Below are 19,263 nucleotides of genomic sequence, written 5' to 3'. Positions count from 1 at the left end.
CCATCAGCAGAGATTAATGAACTCTTATAGGCACAGTACGCCCAAAAGAAGGTCAATCGTTTCCTCGTCCTCCAAACCTGTTTGAGTTTCTTTCTTCTGCTGAACACAAATGAAGAAATGCTGAAGAATGTTGGGGGATTTTTCCAATGGCTGCTTTGTTTTCAACAGAAGAAAGAAACTCATTTAGAACAACTGGACTGAGCAAATGGTTAGTAATGTTATGGATGAACTAACCCTTCTCTGTTAAAATAGTTGGGTTAAAAATACCCAACTATGGGTTATTATAGCACCTTCCCAAATTTGGGTTATTTTTAACCAATGCATTAGGTTATATAATTTGACTCAATGCATTGGGTTATTTTGATTAAATGTAATTTATATTCCATTCTGGTATTACTATTGAAGTACTGCTAATTTTATAATTACGGCTGTGTAAATAAATAAATGTCTCTGCTGGGTCCTAAAGGTGAGAATGATGGCGGAGCATCCTAAATATGTGTATCATTTTCTGTACACTGTAAAAATCGTTGGGTCAAAAATACCCCAACATATAAACCAATGGGTTATTATAGCACCTACCCAACTGTGGGTTATTTTAACCCAATGCATCGGGTTATATAATTTAACCCACTTATTAATAAGTAACCGAATAAAGGTTAAAAATAAACCAACACAGCACTAAATATTTTTAACTCAACCATTGGGTTAAAAAAATAACTCAATGTTTTTAATATATATATTAAGGTTATGTATATATATATTATGTATATATATATAATTTTATTTTTTTGTTTAACAGCTTTTTTCACTATCTACCTATTATAAGTTACTATATATTGTATACACAAAGAATATTTTGCCCATATTTGACCCAGCATGGGTGAACACACCCAGCATGTTTACAGTGAGGTGTACTTTGGATAGTAACAGATAAAGCCTCTGATTCACGGTATCGGAGCTCCACCCACCCGTGCCGCTACACCTGGCCGCAGGTAAGACTCTTCAGCTCCGCGTTCAGAGCAGCAGCGGTAGCCGGTGATGGCGGAGTCCCAGCTCGAGGCTCTGGAAGACGGGCAGATCCCCCCCGCGGTGCCCGAGTCCCGGCCGCAGTTCTATTACAGCGAGCGGCAGCGGGTGGCGCTGGAGCAGCTCATCACCGGCGGAGACGGAGCCTTCAAGACATACCTCAAGGTATGGGTCAGGGCGGATCGCCTGGGTTTCATTTATTCGCTCATTTTGAACCGTGATCATTTGTGCAGCGCGCCTTTCAATATTGGGTCTGAAATCACATGCAAGAAGGACTTAAAACAGTTAATTGACTATCAACAGTGGTGTACTTTGATAGTGATTAGCTGATAATGAATCAGCAGATTTACAATACGAGCAGTGTGTTCCTGTAAATCACCATCCATCCATCCATCCATACACACACACACACACACACACACAGAGAGAGAAACATCCAAACATACAGAACCACACAACACACATCCACATCGACACACACACGGTGAAAAAACTCACTTAAAACTTTCAAAACAATGTGGAAGGTGAAAGTCTGAATGTGCGAATATAAACCAACTTTACCTCATTAATAAAACATTTTGATGAGTTTTTCATCTCCACGTGCAGGAAGAGCAGAGCCACGACTTTCTGTCCGCGCGGGAAATCAAGAACATCACTGGAAGCTTCGTCAAATACCAGGAGGAGGATGGCGGAGGTGCCGGGGCGGAGAGGGGTCCCGGCGGGGCCAAAACGGACTCCATGCATTCCACATACTGGCCGCAGATGTCGGACACCGAGGTGCCGCCGCTGGACATGGGTTGGCCCTCCTCCGGGCTCTTCAAAGGGGTCACCCGGGTGTCGGTGCACACACACCCGCCAAAACCCAACAGCCCGCACATCAAAGAGGTGGCGCGAAAACTCATCCAGGAGGCCAGCAAGGTCAGTGAGCGCTCCATATGAGAATATAACAGTTCAAATCAAATAAACCTGGATTAAATCTACAACACGCGAGAAATACAGTCTCCCTCCACTATGAGTGTTTCATTCCTGCACACTGATATGATAGAGCAGTGATCTCTGAACTACAGAAAATCATTTTCTTATTTTTTTTTTGTCTTGTTGCTTATAGCCATCCAGACACTCTTAAATTAAAGAGCATGTAGACACACAAAATATTGTCTTTACGTCAAAATAAAGTGAGTTTTTCCTTAAAACAAGCTAAATAATTGGGGGTAGGGGAAGTAATCTTGTTTTTCCTTTTGACATAACATTATTTTAATGACCCCATTGGCAGATTATTGTGTGGTTAATGATTTATTTTAAAAACAAAACAACACCTATTTTTTGTTGCTCCTGTTGTTGTAGTTTATAGCATAAGATATTATTGGAACAAAGTCACCTGCTTTATTGTAGGTTATACTAGCGATCATTGATTTAGGTTTCTGATGGTTACAGTGGTAAATGTTTGACAGGGTTTTCCTCACAATCATATTTTCAGTTTCATTTTTAGTAAATAAAACAGTTGATTTTTAATTTTATCAATCAGTTAACATGAGAGTATGTTTAGTTAAGTTTTAAACTACAGGGTAAAATTAATATTTAAAACACAAGCTACTTTTTACAGCTGCCGCTATTGTGTTAAATTCCTAAAAATAATATCTTAACAAAGACTAGATTACTGGGTACTGTTAGGCTACTGCAGCTCATTGTAATTTAATATATATATATATATATATACATACAGTTGAAGCCAGAATTATTCACCCTCGTTTATTTTTTTCACCAATCTCTGTTTAACAGAGAGAAGATTTTTTTCAACATGTTTCTAATTATAATAGGTTTAATCACTTATCTAACTGATTTATTTTCTCTTCATCATGATGAGAGCACATAATATTAGACTAGATATTCTTCAAGACACTAGTGTTCAGCTTAAAGTGACATTATAAAGGTGTAACTAGGTTAATTAGGCAGGTTAGGGTAATTAGGCAAGTCATATATCGATGTTTTGTTCTGTAGATTATCGAGAAAAATATAGCTTAAAGGGGCTAATAATATTGACCTTGACTGGTGTTTAAATTTAATAATTATTCGCCCTTTAAATTTTTCTTTCTTTTTTAAATATTTCCCAAATGATGTTAAACAGATTCAGGAAATGTTCACAGCATGTCTGATAATATTTTTTTCTTCTGTAAAAAGTCTTATTTGTTTTATTTCGGCAGGAATAAAAGCAGTTTTTAATTTTTTAATAAACATTTTAAGGTCAAATTTCTTAGCCCCTTTAAGCTTTTTTCTTTTTGATAGTCTACAGAACAAACCATCATTATACAATAACTTGCCTAATTACCCTAGTGAAGCCTTTAAATGTCACTTTAAGCTGTATAGAAGTGTCTTGAAGAATATCTAGTCTTATATTATGTGCTGTCATCATGACAAAGATGAAATAAATCAGTTATTAGAGATGAATTATTCACACTATTATGATTAGAAATGTGTTGAATAAATTCTGCTCTCCTTTAAACAGAAATTAGGGAAAAAATAAACAGGGGGGTGAACAATTCTGACTGTATATTCAACTGTATATTGCTATATGAAAACAATTTCACCATGTGACTTAACATCTCTATTTGGAAAGAATGTATAATGATTCTGCAGTGGAAGTGCATCTCCTTCAAATCTAATAAACAATCTATAAACTTTTTGGGCACCCCCCGACATGTTTATGTTGTGGTCTGTGCTATTTGCAGTGCATTTCTGTATTTCCATCTGCTGTATTTCCTGCACGTGTTTAGTCAGAGATTGATCAATTAATGTTTATTATTTGCATCTTCATAAAATCTAATAAACAATCTATCAACTTTTTGCGCCCCCCCAACATATTGTCTAGGTAGTCTGTGCTATTTGCAGTGCATTTCTGTATTTGCATGTGTTGTATTTATTATGCATAACGATCTAAACACAATCAAGAAAAAGGTTCAACTGTAATAAAGTGTGTTATCGTTTCCCGAGTCGGTATTCAAGTACAGAAACTGAGTGATAAAAATAATTCAATTAATCATAGTAAATCTCACTAATGGTGCAATTTATTACACCTGAATGCTTTTAAATTAAGCACACAATCACAGGCTTCAAAAACACATGCAAATGATAAAGTACACATCTCAACACTGCGTATATCCTGTGATGTGTCTATTGTGAATGATCACACTGCCTGAAACCATATATTGTGAGGCCCTAATACTAACAATCATTGATAATGGTGTGTAAGAGCTTTCCTCACATTTATAGTAGTGATTTTACTGTCGCTCATATCTCTGGAAATCATAATAATAATGACACAATTCTCTGGAAGAGTACAACTGACGCTAGTGAGGGATGGTTTTATTGTTCTGTGGAAAACACATCGCTGTTGGATTCTTCAGGCTCGTGTTCAGACATGATGAGACGTGTGCTTCTGATGAGCGACTCATGATTGATCTGCATTTCTGACGGAGTCTCCTGCTGATCTCAGTGAAAGTGTGCTGAATATACGACGCTTCTGTACTGCGTTTATGAGGAATCCTGTGTTAACTTTTGATCTCCATAGAGCTGGACAGACGGGTTCAGGCACAGTTCTGTCTCACTGCAAAAATATAACTGCTAATAACTTTTCCTACTTTGATTTTTTGTCTTATTTCTAGTCGGGATATAAAAAAACAATGAAATCAAGAAGGATCTTTATAGACGAGCACAAAATATTGTCTTGCTTTAAGAAATAATGAACTGGTTTTGTTTATATGATAATTGTGCTTGCTTTAAGGAAACTCACTTCAGTTGACTCATTATTTCTGAAAACAAGACGATATGTTGTGCTTGTCTAGAAAATGCCGACTGATTTAAGAGTGTTTAGATATTTGGACTAGGAACAAGACTAAAACTCTTCGTTAAGAGGAGCATTTCTGCAGTTCAGAGACGGCTGCTATCTTATCAGTGTGCTGGAATACAGTAATCATAGTGAAGGGAGACTTTACTTCTTGTGGCATTTAATGACCCAGTGATTAAATGAAGGATCAGAAAACAATGAGCAAGGAGAAAGTGAAAGCTCTTCAGAATGAATCAGCTGATTTACACTAATGACACTACGAGCAGTGTGTGCTGCTGTAAATCCCCATCAATACACACACACACATATAAAACACACACCCACATTTCACAAACACTCACACACACATACACACACTCACACACACACACTCACACACACACATATAAAACACACACCCACATTTCACAAACACTCACACACACACACACACACACACTCACACACACAAACACACACACACACACACACACACACATACAATGCTTTCGGAGAGTATTGATGGCGCTTTACTTTTCCCACATGTGTTTATGTTACACTCTTATTCCAAAATGGATTAAATTAATGTATTTGCTCAACATTCTACACACAATCCCCCATAATGACAATGTGGAAAGAGTTTTTGAAATTGTTGCAGATTTATTAAAGATAAAAAGCTGATAAATCTCATGTACATCAGTATTCTCAGCGCTTGCTCAATACTCTGTCGATGCACCTTTGGCAGTGTTTACAGCCTCGAGTCTTTCTAAATATGATGCCACAAGCTCTGCACAGCTGTCTTTGGGAATGTTTACTGTTCCTCTTTGCAGTATCAAGCTCTATCAGGTTGGATGGGAAGTGACGGTGTTCAGCCATTTTCAGATCTCTCCAGAGATGTTCAATAGGATTTAGGTCTGGGCTCTGGCTGGGCCACTCAAGGACATTCCCCGAGTTGTTGTTGTGCCGCTGCATTGATATGTTGGCGGTGTGCTTTGGGTCATTGTCCTGCTGGAAGATGAAGCGTCGCCCCAGTCTGAGGTGGAGAGCACTCTTGTGCAGGTCTTCATTCAGGATGTCTCTGTACATCGCTGCATTCATCTTTCCCTCTATCCTGACTAGTCTTCCAGTTCCTGCTGCTGAAACACATCCCCACAGCATGATGCCAACACCACCATGCTTCACTGTAGGGATGCTGTTAGCCTGCTGATGAGCGCCGCCTGCTGTTCTCCAAACGTAACGCCTGGCGTTCACTCCAAACAGTTCAGTTTGAGTCTCATCAGAGCAGAGAGTTTAGTTTCTGATGCTCTGAGAGTCCTTCAGATGGAAACTCCAGGCGGGGAGTGTCTTCCGTCTGCCCGCTCTACCATACAGATGCCTGATTGGTGGATTGCTGCACAGATGGTTGTCCTTCTGTAAGGTTCTCCTCTCTCCACAGAAGAACGCTGGAGCTCAGACAGAGTGACCATCGGGTTATTGATCACCTCCCTGACTGAGGCCCTTCTCCCCCGATCACTCAGCTTAGATGGCCGGCCAGCTCTAGGAAGAGTCCTGCTGGTCAAACGTCTTCCACTTACAGATGATGGAGGCCGCTGTGCTCACTGGAGCTGTCAGAGCAGCAGAACTGTTTCTGTCACCTTCCCCAGCCTTGTGCCTCCAGACAATCCTGTCTCTGATGTCTACAGACAGTTCCTTTGTCTTCATGCTTGGTTTGTGCTTTGTCATGCATTGTCAAACCTGGGCCCTTATATAGACAGCTGTAGCCTTTTCAGATCATGTCCATCAGCTGAATTGAGCACAGATGAACTCCAGTGAAGCTGCTGGAACATCTTCAGAATGATCAGTGGAGAAAAAATGAACCTGAGCTCAGTTTACAGCTTCACGCCAAAGCCTGTGAATACTGATGTACACGAGATTTTACAGCTTTTACATTTAATAAATCTGCAACAATTTCAAAAACTCTTTCTCCACATTGTCATTATGGGGGATTGTGTGTAGAATGTTGAGGAAATCAATCAATTTAATCCGTTTTGGAATGAGACTGCAACATAAACACATGTAAAAAGTGAAGTGATATCATTCATTTACAGATGTATGTCTGATGTTTTTGTATTTGTGTATTTGTCTGTCCCTGTATATGTATTTATATGTGTGTGTGTGTGTCTCCGATGTCTGTCCGTTTGTATGTGTGTGTATGTATATATGGGCATGCTTGTGTTTGTGCATGAATGTATATCTGTGTGTGTGTGTGTGTGTGTGTGTGTGTATATGTTTGTCTGTCTGTGCGTGAATGTATATGTATATGTGTACGTGTGTGTATGTATGCACGACTATATATATGTGTGTGTGTGTTGTCCAGGTGATAGCGATTGTCATGGACCTGCTGACGGATCTCCAGATTCTGCAGGATATCTTTGAGGCGTCTCAGCGTGGCGTTCCCGTCTACATGGTGCTGGACCTTCTCGGAGCGCCGCACTTTCTAGACATGTGCAGCCGTATGCAGGTCGGCGCTAAACAGCTGCAGGTACAGGAAACAACATCAATACCCACACATTAAACACACTGCACATCTCTCTTCTCCACGCTGAACACTGCAGAAAATACTCTCGTCTTGTTTATAGTCCAAATATCTAAACATTCTTAAATCAGTCAGCATTTTCTAGACAAGCACAATGTATAGTGTTGTTTTCAGAAATAATGAGTGAAAATGAAGTGAGTTTCTCCTTAAAGCAAGCACAATAATCTTGCTTTCACTTTGAAGTTAGATTATAAAAATATATGGAAGTTCTGGAGGTCATGCTGGCAGATTAAAGCATGAAAGTATGTCAGGACTCCAGTGCTAGTTTGAGTGTGTTTAAGCTGGACTGTGTGATTAGATCAGCAGATCAATAGTGTGTTCAGATGCGCTGCAGCACACTGACACCTGCTGGACACAACAGATAATACACTATCAACAGCAGAATCTACTAATACCTGATCATTATCGTTCATCTGTGTGTGTGGACAACAATGTATTTCTCCTTATATGTATCATTAGTGTGCTCGGGCTTTTAATCTGATGCTTTTTCTCTGTCAGAATGTGCGGACGCGGACGGTGAGGGGCGTCGGGCTGAATCTGTCCATGGGCAGAATACCTGGAAACGTCCACAGCAAATACATGCTCATCGACGGAGACAAGGTCATGTTCGGGACCTACAGGTGAACCACTGCGGTCTGACTGAGGGTTACATGTGTTTGATCTAGGAACAAGCTCAGAAAATACGACCCAGTGTTGAGTGCCTAGACCCATCTTAACCATTCTAAAATCACTGTAATTCACTACTTGATTGGGCTTATTGCTTTTATGAAATGTTTACATTATATCAGGGGTCTCAAACTCAAATTGGCGGGGGGCCATATCAGTGATTGACAATTCACAGAAGTGCCGCTTTAACATTCTAGCACACAGAGAAAGTGGAAACCTGATGCACTCAGACATGCTTCCCCAAAATCTTTCCTCCCTTCTCACGGCTGATGCAAATTCTAGCCAAGAATTATTGATCATCTGTTTATCTCTATGATCCCAGAGCATAAATGATGACATCGTATTCGCCATGCGCACTCCAGCAAACTAGCGGACGCATCGAGTATAAACCAGGCTTAACAGTGGTTTGTTCTGGAGACAATCCAACACTAATATTGCTGAAGGGGCGAATAATATTGACCTTAACATGGTGTTTAAAACAATTACAACTGCTATAATTCTAGCCAAAATAAAACAAATAAGACTTTCTCCAGTAGAACAAATATTATCAGACACACTGTGAACATTTCCTCAATCTGTTCAACATTATGTGGGTAATATTTGGGGGAAAAAAACAATCTAATGTTGACTTCAGCTGCATATTAACATCGTCTCTGTTCCTGCAGCTTCTGCTGGAGCTCGTCTCGGATGGACAGAAACATGATTACGGTGATGTCAGGGCAGATTGTGGATTTCTACGATCATGATTTCAGAGAACTTTACGCCAACTCAGACAAACTGGATCTCTTTAAGGAGTTTCACCTCAGCAAACCGCAGACGGGGACTCTGTCTCGGGCCGCGGTCTCCAAAAGGCCTCCGGCGGCCACCTCACGCTTCCAGGTGAATCTCGGAGACGCGACCCGTGGAGATCTGAAGATCCCGGCGCACAAATACCACAATCCCAAATATCTGCTGGCTCTGGGGCAGATCCCGGGACCTGCGGAGCCCATGCAGGAGTTCCTGAAGACCATGGAGCCACAGAATCCCGAAGACCTGCTGGAGGACCTGCAGGGGGAGCCGGAGAACCTGCCGGTAGAGACAGAGAAGAAGAAACGCAAAACACTGACATTCAAGAAGAAAAAGAAACAGCAGGACAATAACATGAGTGATGCGGTTATTGAAGACAACATGTCTAAACATGCGACGCTGAACGCAGAGGAGAACATCGAGAAAACAAGCATGAAAAAGAAGAGAAGCGGGTGGAAGAGCTGGTTCAGGAGGTCTAGATGAGGATTTGTTCACTTGTGCACTTTTAAGGGGTCTTGAACTATCTCTGTTTTAATTTAGTTTTGTTCTTTAAAGACCACTACATCAAAAATCTCCTCATTTACAAGTATTTCTGTGCTGATTTTGACCCTTAACTAAATTTTCTGTTTGAAAGGACGATAGCGGACTCTGAAGTAAACGCCCACTGCTCTGATTGGCTGACAGTTTTGCATAAACAGACAGTGAAGTAGAAATGAGTGTTGATGTTCATTGGGGGCGGGGCTTATCCACACTATTACATCATAGAGTGGAATATTCCAGAACCTGTTGTTTTTGTCTTCAATATAAGCAGATTATACAGGAGCTACAAAATGTTGAGTTCTTTTCTAGTGCATCCCAAATCACAGGATTCGTTCACTCATACACTTTAAAGGGGTCATGAACTACCTCTGTTTAATTTTGTTATTCTTTAGGGACCACTACATCAAAAACATCCTCATTTACAAGTATTTCTGTGCTGTTTTTGACCCTAATCTCAATTTTCTGCAGACTCTGAAGTAAACGCCCACTGCTCTGATTGGCTGGCATATTTGCATATTAATTAGTACATATTATAATAGAAATAACAGACAGTGAGGTATTGGACTATTTTTCTGTGTGTTTTTGACCCTCATTTGAACTCTGATTGAATGGGCGTGGCCAATTGTATATTAAAATAAATGCCCACTACTCTGATTGGCTGATAGTTTTGCACATTAATACGTTTAAACAGGCAGTGGTGTCAATCTTCTTTAGGGGTGGGGCTTATCTAGACTATTACATCATAGAGTGGAACTTTCCAGAACCTGTTGTTTTTGTCTTCAATATAAGCGGATTTTACAGGAACTACAAAGGGTTGAGTTCTATTCTAGTGCGTCCCAATTCCCAGCATTTGTTCACTCTTACAGTTTTAAGGGGTCATGAACTACCATGTTAAACAGGCAGGGAAGAATTGGACTATTTTGCTGTACTGTTTTTAATCCTCATCTGAACTCTGATTGAATGGGTGTGGCCTATTGTAGGCTCTGAAGTAAACGCCCACAGCTCTGATTGGCTGTCAGTTTTGCATATTAACAAGGCTAAACAGACAGTGCCGTTGATCCACTTTGTAGGCGGGGCTTATTCACACTATTACATCATAAAGTAGAGAGTGGAACATTCCAGAACCAGTTTTTGTTTTCAATATACGCTGATTTGACAGGAACTACAAAGTGTGAAACTCTATTTTCATGCATCCCAAATCACAGCATTGGTTCACTTGTACACTTTTAAGAGGTCACGTACTACCACTACATCAAAGACATGCTCATTTACATTCTGTGCTGTTTTGACCCTCATCTGAACGCTCTATTTTCTGAAGTAAACACCCTCTGCTCTGATTGGCTGACAGTTTTGCATATTAGTAAGTCTAAACAGGCAGTAAAGTCTGTTTTTATCTTGAACACTCAAGACTTTTATAAATGAATGTGAATGCCAGTGTTTAGTTAAATAGTAACATTTAAAGAAAAATGTCTAAAATGCATTAAAACTGCTGCAGAAAGAGGACGTTTCTGGAAAGTCTGTGTTTTCTACAGCGTAAACTATAGTATAAATTAACATTACTATGGTATTTATTCATTTGGAAGGGTCATGTTGAGCATCTTAAAGCATTTAAAAGTGTTGTTAACTCATGAAAACGGTTCATTTTAACTTTTTTTACGCATCTTCTCCTATTTAATCCTCTTAATTGTTTATTCTTGTTGGTCAAAACTGTTTTAAATGTGTTGAGTGAGAAACAGCACGTGTGAATCAGTGTGTTCGCCCTCTGCTGGTGGATATCTGCATGCACACTTCAGTTTGACTATTGTTTGAAAGAGTGTGTGAGATAGTGTGTGTGTGTATGTGTGTAACAGTGTTTAAGAGTGCCTGTGCGTTTAACTGTATATGTGCGTGCTTGTGTTTGTGTGTGAGAGAGAGAAAGTATGTGTGTGTGTGTGTGTCTGAAGATAAATTGCGTTACATTATATTTTAACTATTAAACAAGTATATTAGACATGATGTATGCAGCTCAGCTGTATCTACAGTATTTACGCTCATATCCCTTATGGAAATCAAGCAGAAATGTACACTTATAAACAGTAAGAGAAGGCCGGGGGGTGTTGAGGTCACTGATTATCATGTATAATCATAGTCAAACTGTGCTCGTGTCATGGATTTTCCTGGTTCATTTGCGGTTCAGCAACAAAAGGCATGTGTGTATTAGCAGATAATGTATAGTCAGTGTTGGGGAAGTGTGTGATTTCAGATATTTCACTGTGTTCTGCAACAGCTCTGGGAAGGAAGTGTCCACACACACACACACACACACACATGCACGTGCAGATGAGTGTGAATGAAATGCGGAATATGATGGCAGAGAGGAGAATCAATCTGCACCTCTGCATAACACTAATATGATCAAATGATATAATGAAATGACAGACATCTCCACATATCCAGTCATGGAAACATCATCTCAGCATGTTCAGACTCACAGTGTGCAGCTTCCTAAATACACCACACTGAGGGAATGTTCTGCTTATCCTGAGCTGATGCTGTGGTGGTCATGGAGGACTGGAGATCATGGTTCCTGTAAGACCCCTGTGACAGACGAGGCTCTGTATTGATCCTGTGGGCCAGCCTGTACACCAGCCGTGACCTCTCCCACCTGCAGCTCCTCCACGATGGACGTCCAGCGCTCTCCAGCGCCTAGACTGCAGCTCTGTGCAGGAAGTTCGGCTAGAGGAGATTAGAAATGATCGTGCTCCACTGAGCCTGGTTTCTCTCCTTCACTTTGGTCAAGTGGTTGAGTTTGTTCCTCCACTGTCCTGCTTGGTTTGGGTCTTGCGTTTCTGAGCATGGATGGATTTGCTCTTCAGTGTTTGCACTTTCAGCAGTGAAGATTAAAGCACACTGAACTGAACTTAAACACTGGACTGACACAGCTTCAGTTTACTAGAACTTCAGTGTTCAGCTGCTGCCACACACTCCACACTGCGGACGCGCAACAGGAATACAGATGAACTGACCTGAATAGACTTTTGCAGTTATTAGGAGATCATATGTTGCTTATGAAGACAGATTTCAGAGCACCAGCAGATGTCACACACACACACACACACACACACACACACACACACACACACACACACACACACACACACACACACACACACACACACACACACACACACTGGTGTCCTAACGGAGGAAGTGAAAGCATGAGCTCATTTCACGTTTCCCCTTTTAGATGTCGCAGTTACGTGAATAAAACCAGAGTTTATTCTGTCGTGCAGATGCTGAAGATTCTATTCCTGCTTAATTCTGGAGAGATCCGTCATGCTGTGAAACTCATGAGATCACAGAAACACACTTAAATATTTATCTGAGAAATGTGTGTGTGTGTGTGTGTGTGTGGAATCTCACACACACACTGTTAAAGTATCTGCTGATGAACCGTTTCTATATTGTGTGTGTTTTATGTTTATTTGCGGTGGTGATCTGCATTATGGGATGTTGATCTCTGCTCTGTCCACTTCTGATGTTGTAAATTCAACTCTACAGTTTAACAAAGTGACCTTTACTGACATTTTACTCGACTGAAATATTAATATAATGCATAGGTAATAATATCTGGAGAAATAAGCCTGTAAAACAGCAGGACATGTGCTGTCGGTTTAGTAAAAGGTTTCTGTAGCGTAATATACAACACCAACACACACAATACAGCACTGCACACTAATACACACATCATGTTAAGGGTTAAAAGTTGTTGGAAGAAAGATCAAGATCCCATAATGCAATTTAAAAGCATAAATAAATCAGGAAAAATAAAAAATAAAAACATTCCATCCTAATTTACAGATATATTTTAAAGTGCTTGGTGTCCAAAAATGCTTTAATTATTATATTAAGTGGTGTTAACAACTATGTGCTCATAGTAAAAATTAAAAATAAACATATGTACAAACCTAATCATTTTAAAAAGTGTAATTACACACAGATAATTAAAAATAAATACAATGTAAAAACATGCATGCACACTATCTGACTGAAGTCTTGTGCTGGATCCTCCAGTTGAAGAGCAGCAGATAATACCTGGACTTCTAGTTGATGATGTGTACAAGTGTGAGAAGGTGGATTTCTCTGCTGAATCATCTGCTGATCTGCATCCCAATCATCACCAATACTGCAGAAGACCTACTGGAACCTGCATGGACCAAGATTCTCACAGTGATCAGTCAAGTTTGGTGAAGGAGAAAGCATGGTTTGGGGGTCATTCAGTATGGAGAGATCTGCAACATCAACAGCCTGAGGTATCAAGACATCTGTGCTGCCCATTACATTACAAACCACAGGAGAGGGACAATTCTCCAGCAGGATAGCGCTCCTGCTCATACTTCAGCCTCCACATCAAAGCTCCTGACAGCAGAGGAGGTCAAGCTGCTGCAGGATTGGCCAGCCCAGTCACCAGACATGAACATTATTGAGCTGATGAAGGAGGAGGTGTTGAAGATGAACACAAAGACTCTTGATGAACTCTGGGATCCTGCTGAAGGCTTTCTTCTTCATTCCAGATGACTTTATTAATCAGTGATGTGAGTCATGTCAGAGATGTATGGATGCAGTCCTCCAAGCTCATGATGGAGTCAGACACAATATTCATTCTGTCTCCACTGCAGCAGGACTTTATATTCTATACTGGACATTATTTCTGTTCAGTGATGACACTTTAGTCTGAGCAGAGTCAGAGCGCACTGTCCTCATCAAATCAGTCAACATCAACACATGATCAGATTTATTGAGCTCAAATCAGCAAAATCTAGAGGCCTTCACCTTTCATAGAGACACTTCTGACACCAAATCATTAACTAGAAGAGCAGTTATTATTGGCTGTTTCTAAAACTAGAATAGGCCACAAGACTTGTGTCAGGTTGTGAACACAATATAAGTGCACTGCATCAAATGCTTCATTTAAATGCAAGTACACAGTAATTAAGGACACTTAATATAAAGTTGATGCTAATTAACGCATTAGCAAATGCTGTGACCTAGTTTTAAAATAGAAACTAAAAACAGACGATTTTGAAGGTTTATTTTTACATTAATAACTCTGGGGTGAGAAACTGACGCCTTTTAAAGGGGCAGTCATCATTTACTGATCCTTAGTTTTTTTGAACCTTAGTTTGCTGTATCTAAAGGAAGAAAGCTGGAAACTGATCTGTAACTGACGGTCATATTATGTTTCTCCAACTCCCCTTGCTTTTATACAGTTTTCCCCAGCAGGTGTCGCTAGCCTGAGGAGATTCGAACACTTCACTGAATCGTTTAACGACGCAAATGGTTCAACTGATTCAAACCTTTAATTACCCAGTGGTAATTAACACACGTTGGTATAAACTACTATAACAGCTGCACATGATCTCTTCACGTGGCTCTTGTCAAATATAGAACGGGAATAAAGGGCTGAGAAAAACACTCACCGACCTCCAAGGCGCAGACGCCGACTGATGAACGCGATTCATGAGAAGATCCCGGATGACGTCATCGCAAGGTTAAAGGTCATCATGTTGGCGACCTTTATTTTGTTCATGCATGAAATATCAATAATTATTTTAATAATAATTAGATTTGACAGGCTGTCCCCAAAAGCCATTTGATTGCATTAAGAAAAGGGGATTTTGGACATTACGGGGCTAAGATTATGCCAAAACGTTAATATTGTATATAATAATATAATATTGTATGTAACACTGTAACTGTATAAACTGAGTTCTGTATTATTCACACTAGTATTGATTTATAGTCTTCATACTGACCCCAGATACCCAGAGTGTGTGTGTGTGTGTGTGTGTGTGTGTGTGTGTGTGTGTGTGTGTACGTGTTTTTGTGACATATCAGGACACAAATCTGTATAATGACATGGGTATGACACACCCATGTGTGTGTGTGTGTGTGTGCGTGTGTGTGTGTGTGTGTGTGAGTGTACAGGGATACAAACTTGTGTCTGAGTGTGCGTTTGTATTTGTGTATGTATGTGCGCGTGTGTCTGTGCATGTGTGTGTGAGTGTGTGCATATGTGTGTGCGCGCTCTAAAAGAGGAGCTTCTTCTTTCAGCAAAACCAACGGCAGCCAGGAACACTGAGAGCACAGAGATCATGTCGTCACACGGAGACTGAAATAACTTTAATTAAATAATTAAATTTACATTCATCAGCTACTATCAACCAAGATCTATAATATTTACATATATATTTTACATCAGTACATACACACACACGCGCACACACACACACACACACACACACACACACACACATGTACTTTACAATAGTAATCTCTCCGCTCATTTCCTCCACAGCATTCTGAACTACAGCTGATAAACCATCAGTCAGCGTGTGTGATGTTGTGCTTCTCCTCGCTGCTGCTGCTTTGCTGTCAGTCCCTGAGAATAAAGCGAGTGTGAAGATATCCATGCAGAGCTGACAGGTGTGTGTGTGTGTGTAATCTCCAGCATTGGGGTGAGTATAGATGAGGAAATCTCTGCTGGAACACCGCAGTATTAACACTGAGTGACTGACCCCAGCTGATCAGTCTTACTTTACAGTCACTATTGATCCGCTGCTGCTTTGCTGATTGATCATCAGTGTTTGTTGATGAAGCCAGCGAGCGCTCTCGTATCTCAGAGTGTGTGAGAGAGTTTCTTCATTTGTCAGCTGCTTTACCGGTGACCTTCTTCTTGCGAATGGAAACCAGATCATAGAAGGGATCTTTAGTGATGCTGGCCCTGTGGACACACACACACACACACACACACACACACACACACACACACACACACACACGATTCAGTTATTCCAATTAAGGAATGGAAAAATTATTGAAATGTACCTGTGCTTCTAGAATGTGTGTGTGTGTGTACTCTGTGTGTGCAATGTGTACTCGGTGTGTGTTAGTATGTTATTTGTGTATGCATGTGTACTCTGTGTGTGTGTGTGTGTTTGTGTTTGCGTGTGTGTACCTGATGGACTCTATCCACTGGTCTCTCTCCTCCGCTGTAGATGCGCTGATGGTGTATGACTGGTGTTTTCCCTCCACCACGCGTCCGTCTGTCTCCGTCTTACAGGCTTTGATCTTCTGCCCTCGACTGTTGGGGTTGTAGAGCTCCAGACAGTACTGCATAGGTCAAAGGTCAGAGGTCAAAGGTCAACTATTACTAATGTTAACCAAACCCACAGTCTAGTCTATGGATGGATGGAAAAATGTAAAGACAGACAGATGATAGATAGACAGACAGACAGACAGACAGACAGACAGACAGACAGACAGACAGACAGACAGACAGACAGACAGACAGACAGATAGATAGATAGATAGATAGATAGATAGATAGATAGATAGATAGATAGACAGACAGATGTGTTCTCACCGGTTTGCGTTGAAAGATGACTTCTCTGACACACAGATTCTCCAGAGGAATGATCCCGCGTGGCTCTTTATCCTGAACACACACACCGTCATCAACCCTGATCCACAAACACACCTACATTTAATCATTAATATTAATAAACATCACTCTTACCGTGGTGTATTCAAAATAATACAGGCAGTTATCAGTCAGGATGAACCAGCGGCGCTTCCACGTCTTCACACGACCGCCTGCAGGTGACAACAATACAGGATTAATGCTGATAGCTTACATTTTATACATTAAATAAAAAAAACTAAAGAAACTTAACAGTAGTAGTGGCCTTTTAAAAGTAATGCTTTAAAATGTTGCGCTAATTATTTATAAAATAAAATAATTAATTAAGTTTGTGTTCATTTGTGTGCTTGCTTGCTTTCAACAATATAAAACAACAGTTTCTGAAATTAATTTTAATTTTATATTAAATACAAAACAAACTAACAAAAATAAAACAGTGCTAAAAACTCAATAGTAGTCTTTTAAAAGTAACATTGCAATTTTGCTGTAAAAAGTCATGTGTTAAGTAGCTTTTAAGGTAAGTCATGCATTTTTTTGTGTACTTGTTTGTTTGTAATAAAATAAAACATCAAGTTATTAATTGTTCCGCTGATGTAACAGGAGCGATAAGCTCCACCTCCACATAAGATTGACGCCCACTTCTACTTCACTATCTGATTAGTCTTGTTAATATGCAAGACTGTCAGCCAATCAGAGCATTGGGCGTTGACTTCTAAGTCTACAAACGGTCACTGGTCATTGCAGTGGCTCTGCAATGGTCTACAATGACCCACTCAAACAGAGCGTTCTGTAGAGGCTCACAACACAGACAAACAGTCAATTATTTACAATACTGAGTTGTTTTTCGACATCTTAATAATTATATAAGTTTTTAAAATATTGTTTCTCATTTTACCCAATTTGAGCAGCCATCCTTCCCGATCTGGATTGAAGAAAGTGTGGGTCAGATCATTCCCATCATCCTCTGGGATCTTGAACGGTTCGTTGCGAATGCTGTTGTACAGATTCTGATGAGACCAAAAGAACGACAATTTAATTTATTTATCACTATTAAACAAAACCAAGCTGCTTTATCTCTATTCATCCTGCAAAAGATGTCAACTGTGCATGTTTAACTACAAATCCTCTCTGTAATATGAAAAGGTTTCATCATTTCGTCCTAATACTTCCATCATTTTTATTCAGTTTGCATTTGTACTTGTAATTATAAATTGCAAATAATTATTTAATTTGTTTTACTAAGAGATTTGTATTGGAGATAAATGTAAACTACGCAAACGTTGAACTATAATTATTTAATCTAAAGCCAAAACTATAAAAACTAAACAGAAATGTGTTCTCAAAAAACTAAAACTATTTATTTTATTTTTTTATTTATTTTTTTATTTTTTTTACAATTAATTTCCATTGCAGTTCTGTTATGTCCTGGATTACGTATACTGAATATGTATGAAGTCAGTTGTGCTTTGTCTACTAAAGTAAGAAAATTGATTGATTTATGTTCAATACAAGGGCGACACGGTGGCGCAGTAGGTAGTGCTGTCGCCTCACAGCAAGAAGGTCACTGGTTCGGTTCTCCCCGTGTTGGTGTGGGTTTCCTCCGGGTGCTCCGGTTTCCCCCACAGTCCAAACACATGCGCTATAGGGGAACTGGGTAGGCTAAATTGTCCGTAGTGTATGAGTGTGAATGAGTGTGTGTGTGGATGTTTCCCAGAGATGGGTTGCTGCTGTTAGGGTATCCGCAGTGTAAAAACGTGCTGGATAAGTTGGCGGTTCATTCCGCTGTGGCGACCCCGGATTAATAAAGGGACTAAGCCGAAAAGGAAATGAATGAATGAATGTTAAATACAGGCAAGGTGTTGAATTGCTTTACATTGGAAAAATGTTAATTGCCCCTCAATTGGACCTTGTTTGAGAAACTTTGTAACATGTTTGGCGCTTGAAAAGCTCACATATATAATAAGGAAAAAATCTCTGAATTTTGGGATAAAATAGAGATATTGAAGAAGCTTTTGAGGTTGTGGAATATAAAGTGGTACTTGATTAGATTTTTTAAATTTTAATTAACTGATTTTGTTTAATATTATTATTATTATTATTATTATTATTATTATTATTATCATTATTATTATTTTATAAGGATTATTAGTTATTTTTTATTTTTCCTTAAACCTATCTGTGGTAAGTTTTGTGTGTTGGGTTTTGAATTATTGTAAAACCTTAAAAAAAAAAACTCAAAGACATGTCTTACAAAACTAACAGCATCATTACTGAAACAAAACCTGAAATTTACAGCAAATTTAAAATACAATGTTCACTTGTTTTGTTAATTTAAATGTTTATCGAATGTTTTGCATACATAATATGTGAAAAAAGGAATAAATAATT

General features: G+C 39.5%; 2 protein-coding genes across 4 annotated transcripts in view; one reads left to right on the top strand and one right to left on the bottom strand.

Moving 5' to 3' along the window:
• The first annotated feature begins 974 nt into the window (after nucleotides 1–974).
• sack1fb (scaffolding CK1 anchoring protein Fb) lies at nucleotides 975–10,911 on the top strand. 2 transcript variants are annotated; one of them, NM_001007320.3, is given in 5 exon segments: nucleotides 975–1,191; nucleotides 1,633–1,944; nucleotides 7,203–7,367; nucleotides 7,920–8,041; nucleotides 8,753–10,575. In NM_001007320.3, coding segments are annotated over 5 exon segments (1,356 nt in total). In that variant the 5' UTR covers nucleotides 975–1,038; the 3' UTR covers nucleotides 9,357–10,575.
• Nucleotides 10,912–15,546: 4,635 nt separating this feature from the next.
• The window catches only part of cyth4b (cytohesin 4b), a 17,812-nt gene continuing 14,095 nt past the window's right edge, over nucleotides 15,547–19,263 (bottom strand). For both annotated transcript variants that reach the window (NM_001441645.1, NM_001114903.4), the window contains 5 exon segments: nucleotides 15,547–16,176; nucleotides 16,411–16,565; nucleotides 16,819–16,890; nucleotides 16,972–17,048; nucleotides 17,771–17,882. In NM_001441645.1, coding sequence (NP_001428574.1) covers nucleotides 16,095–16,176; nucleotides 16,411–16,565; nucleotides 16,819–16,890; nucleotides 16,972–17,048; nucleotides 17,771–17,882 — 498 coding nt within the window. In that variant the 3' untranslated portion in view covers nucleotides 15,547–16,094.

Source organism: Danio rerio, chromosome 6 (genome assembly GCF_052040795.2).
Source record: "Danio rerio strain M-AB ecotype USA chromosome 6, GRCz13ab, whole genome shotgun sequence".
NCBI classification, from domain to species: Eukaryota; Metazoa; Chordata; class Actinopteri; order Cypriniformes; family Danionidae; genus Danio; species Danio rerio.
The sequence above is the reverse complement of the archived record's forward strand: the minus strand, read 5'-3'. Positions and strand labels throughout refer to the sequence as shown.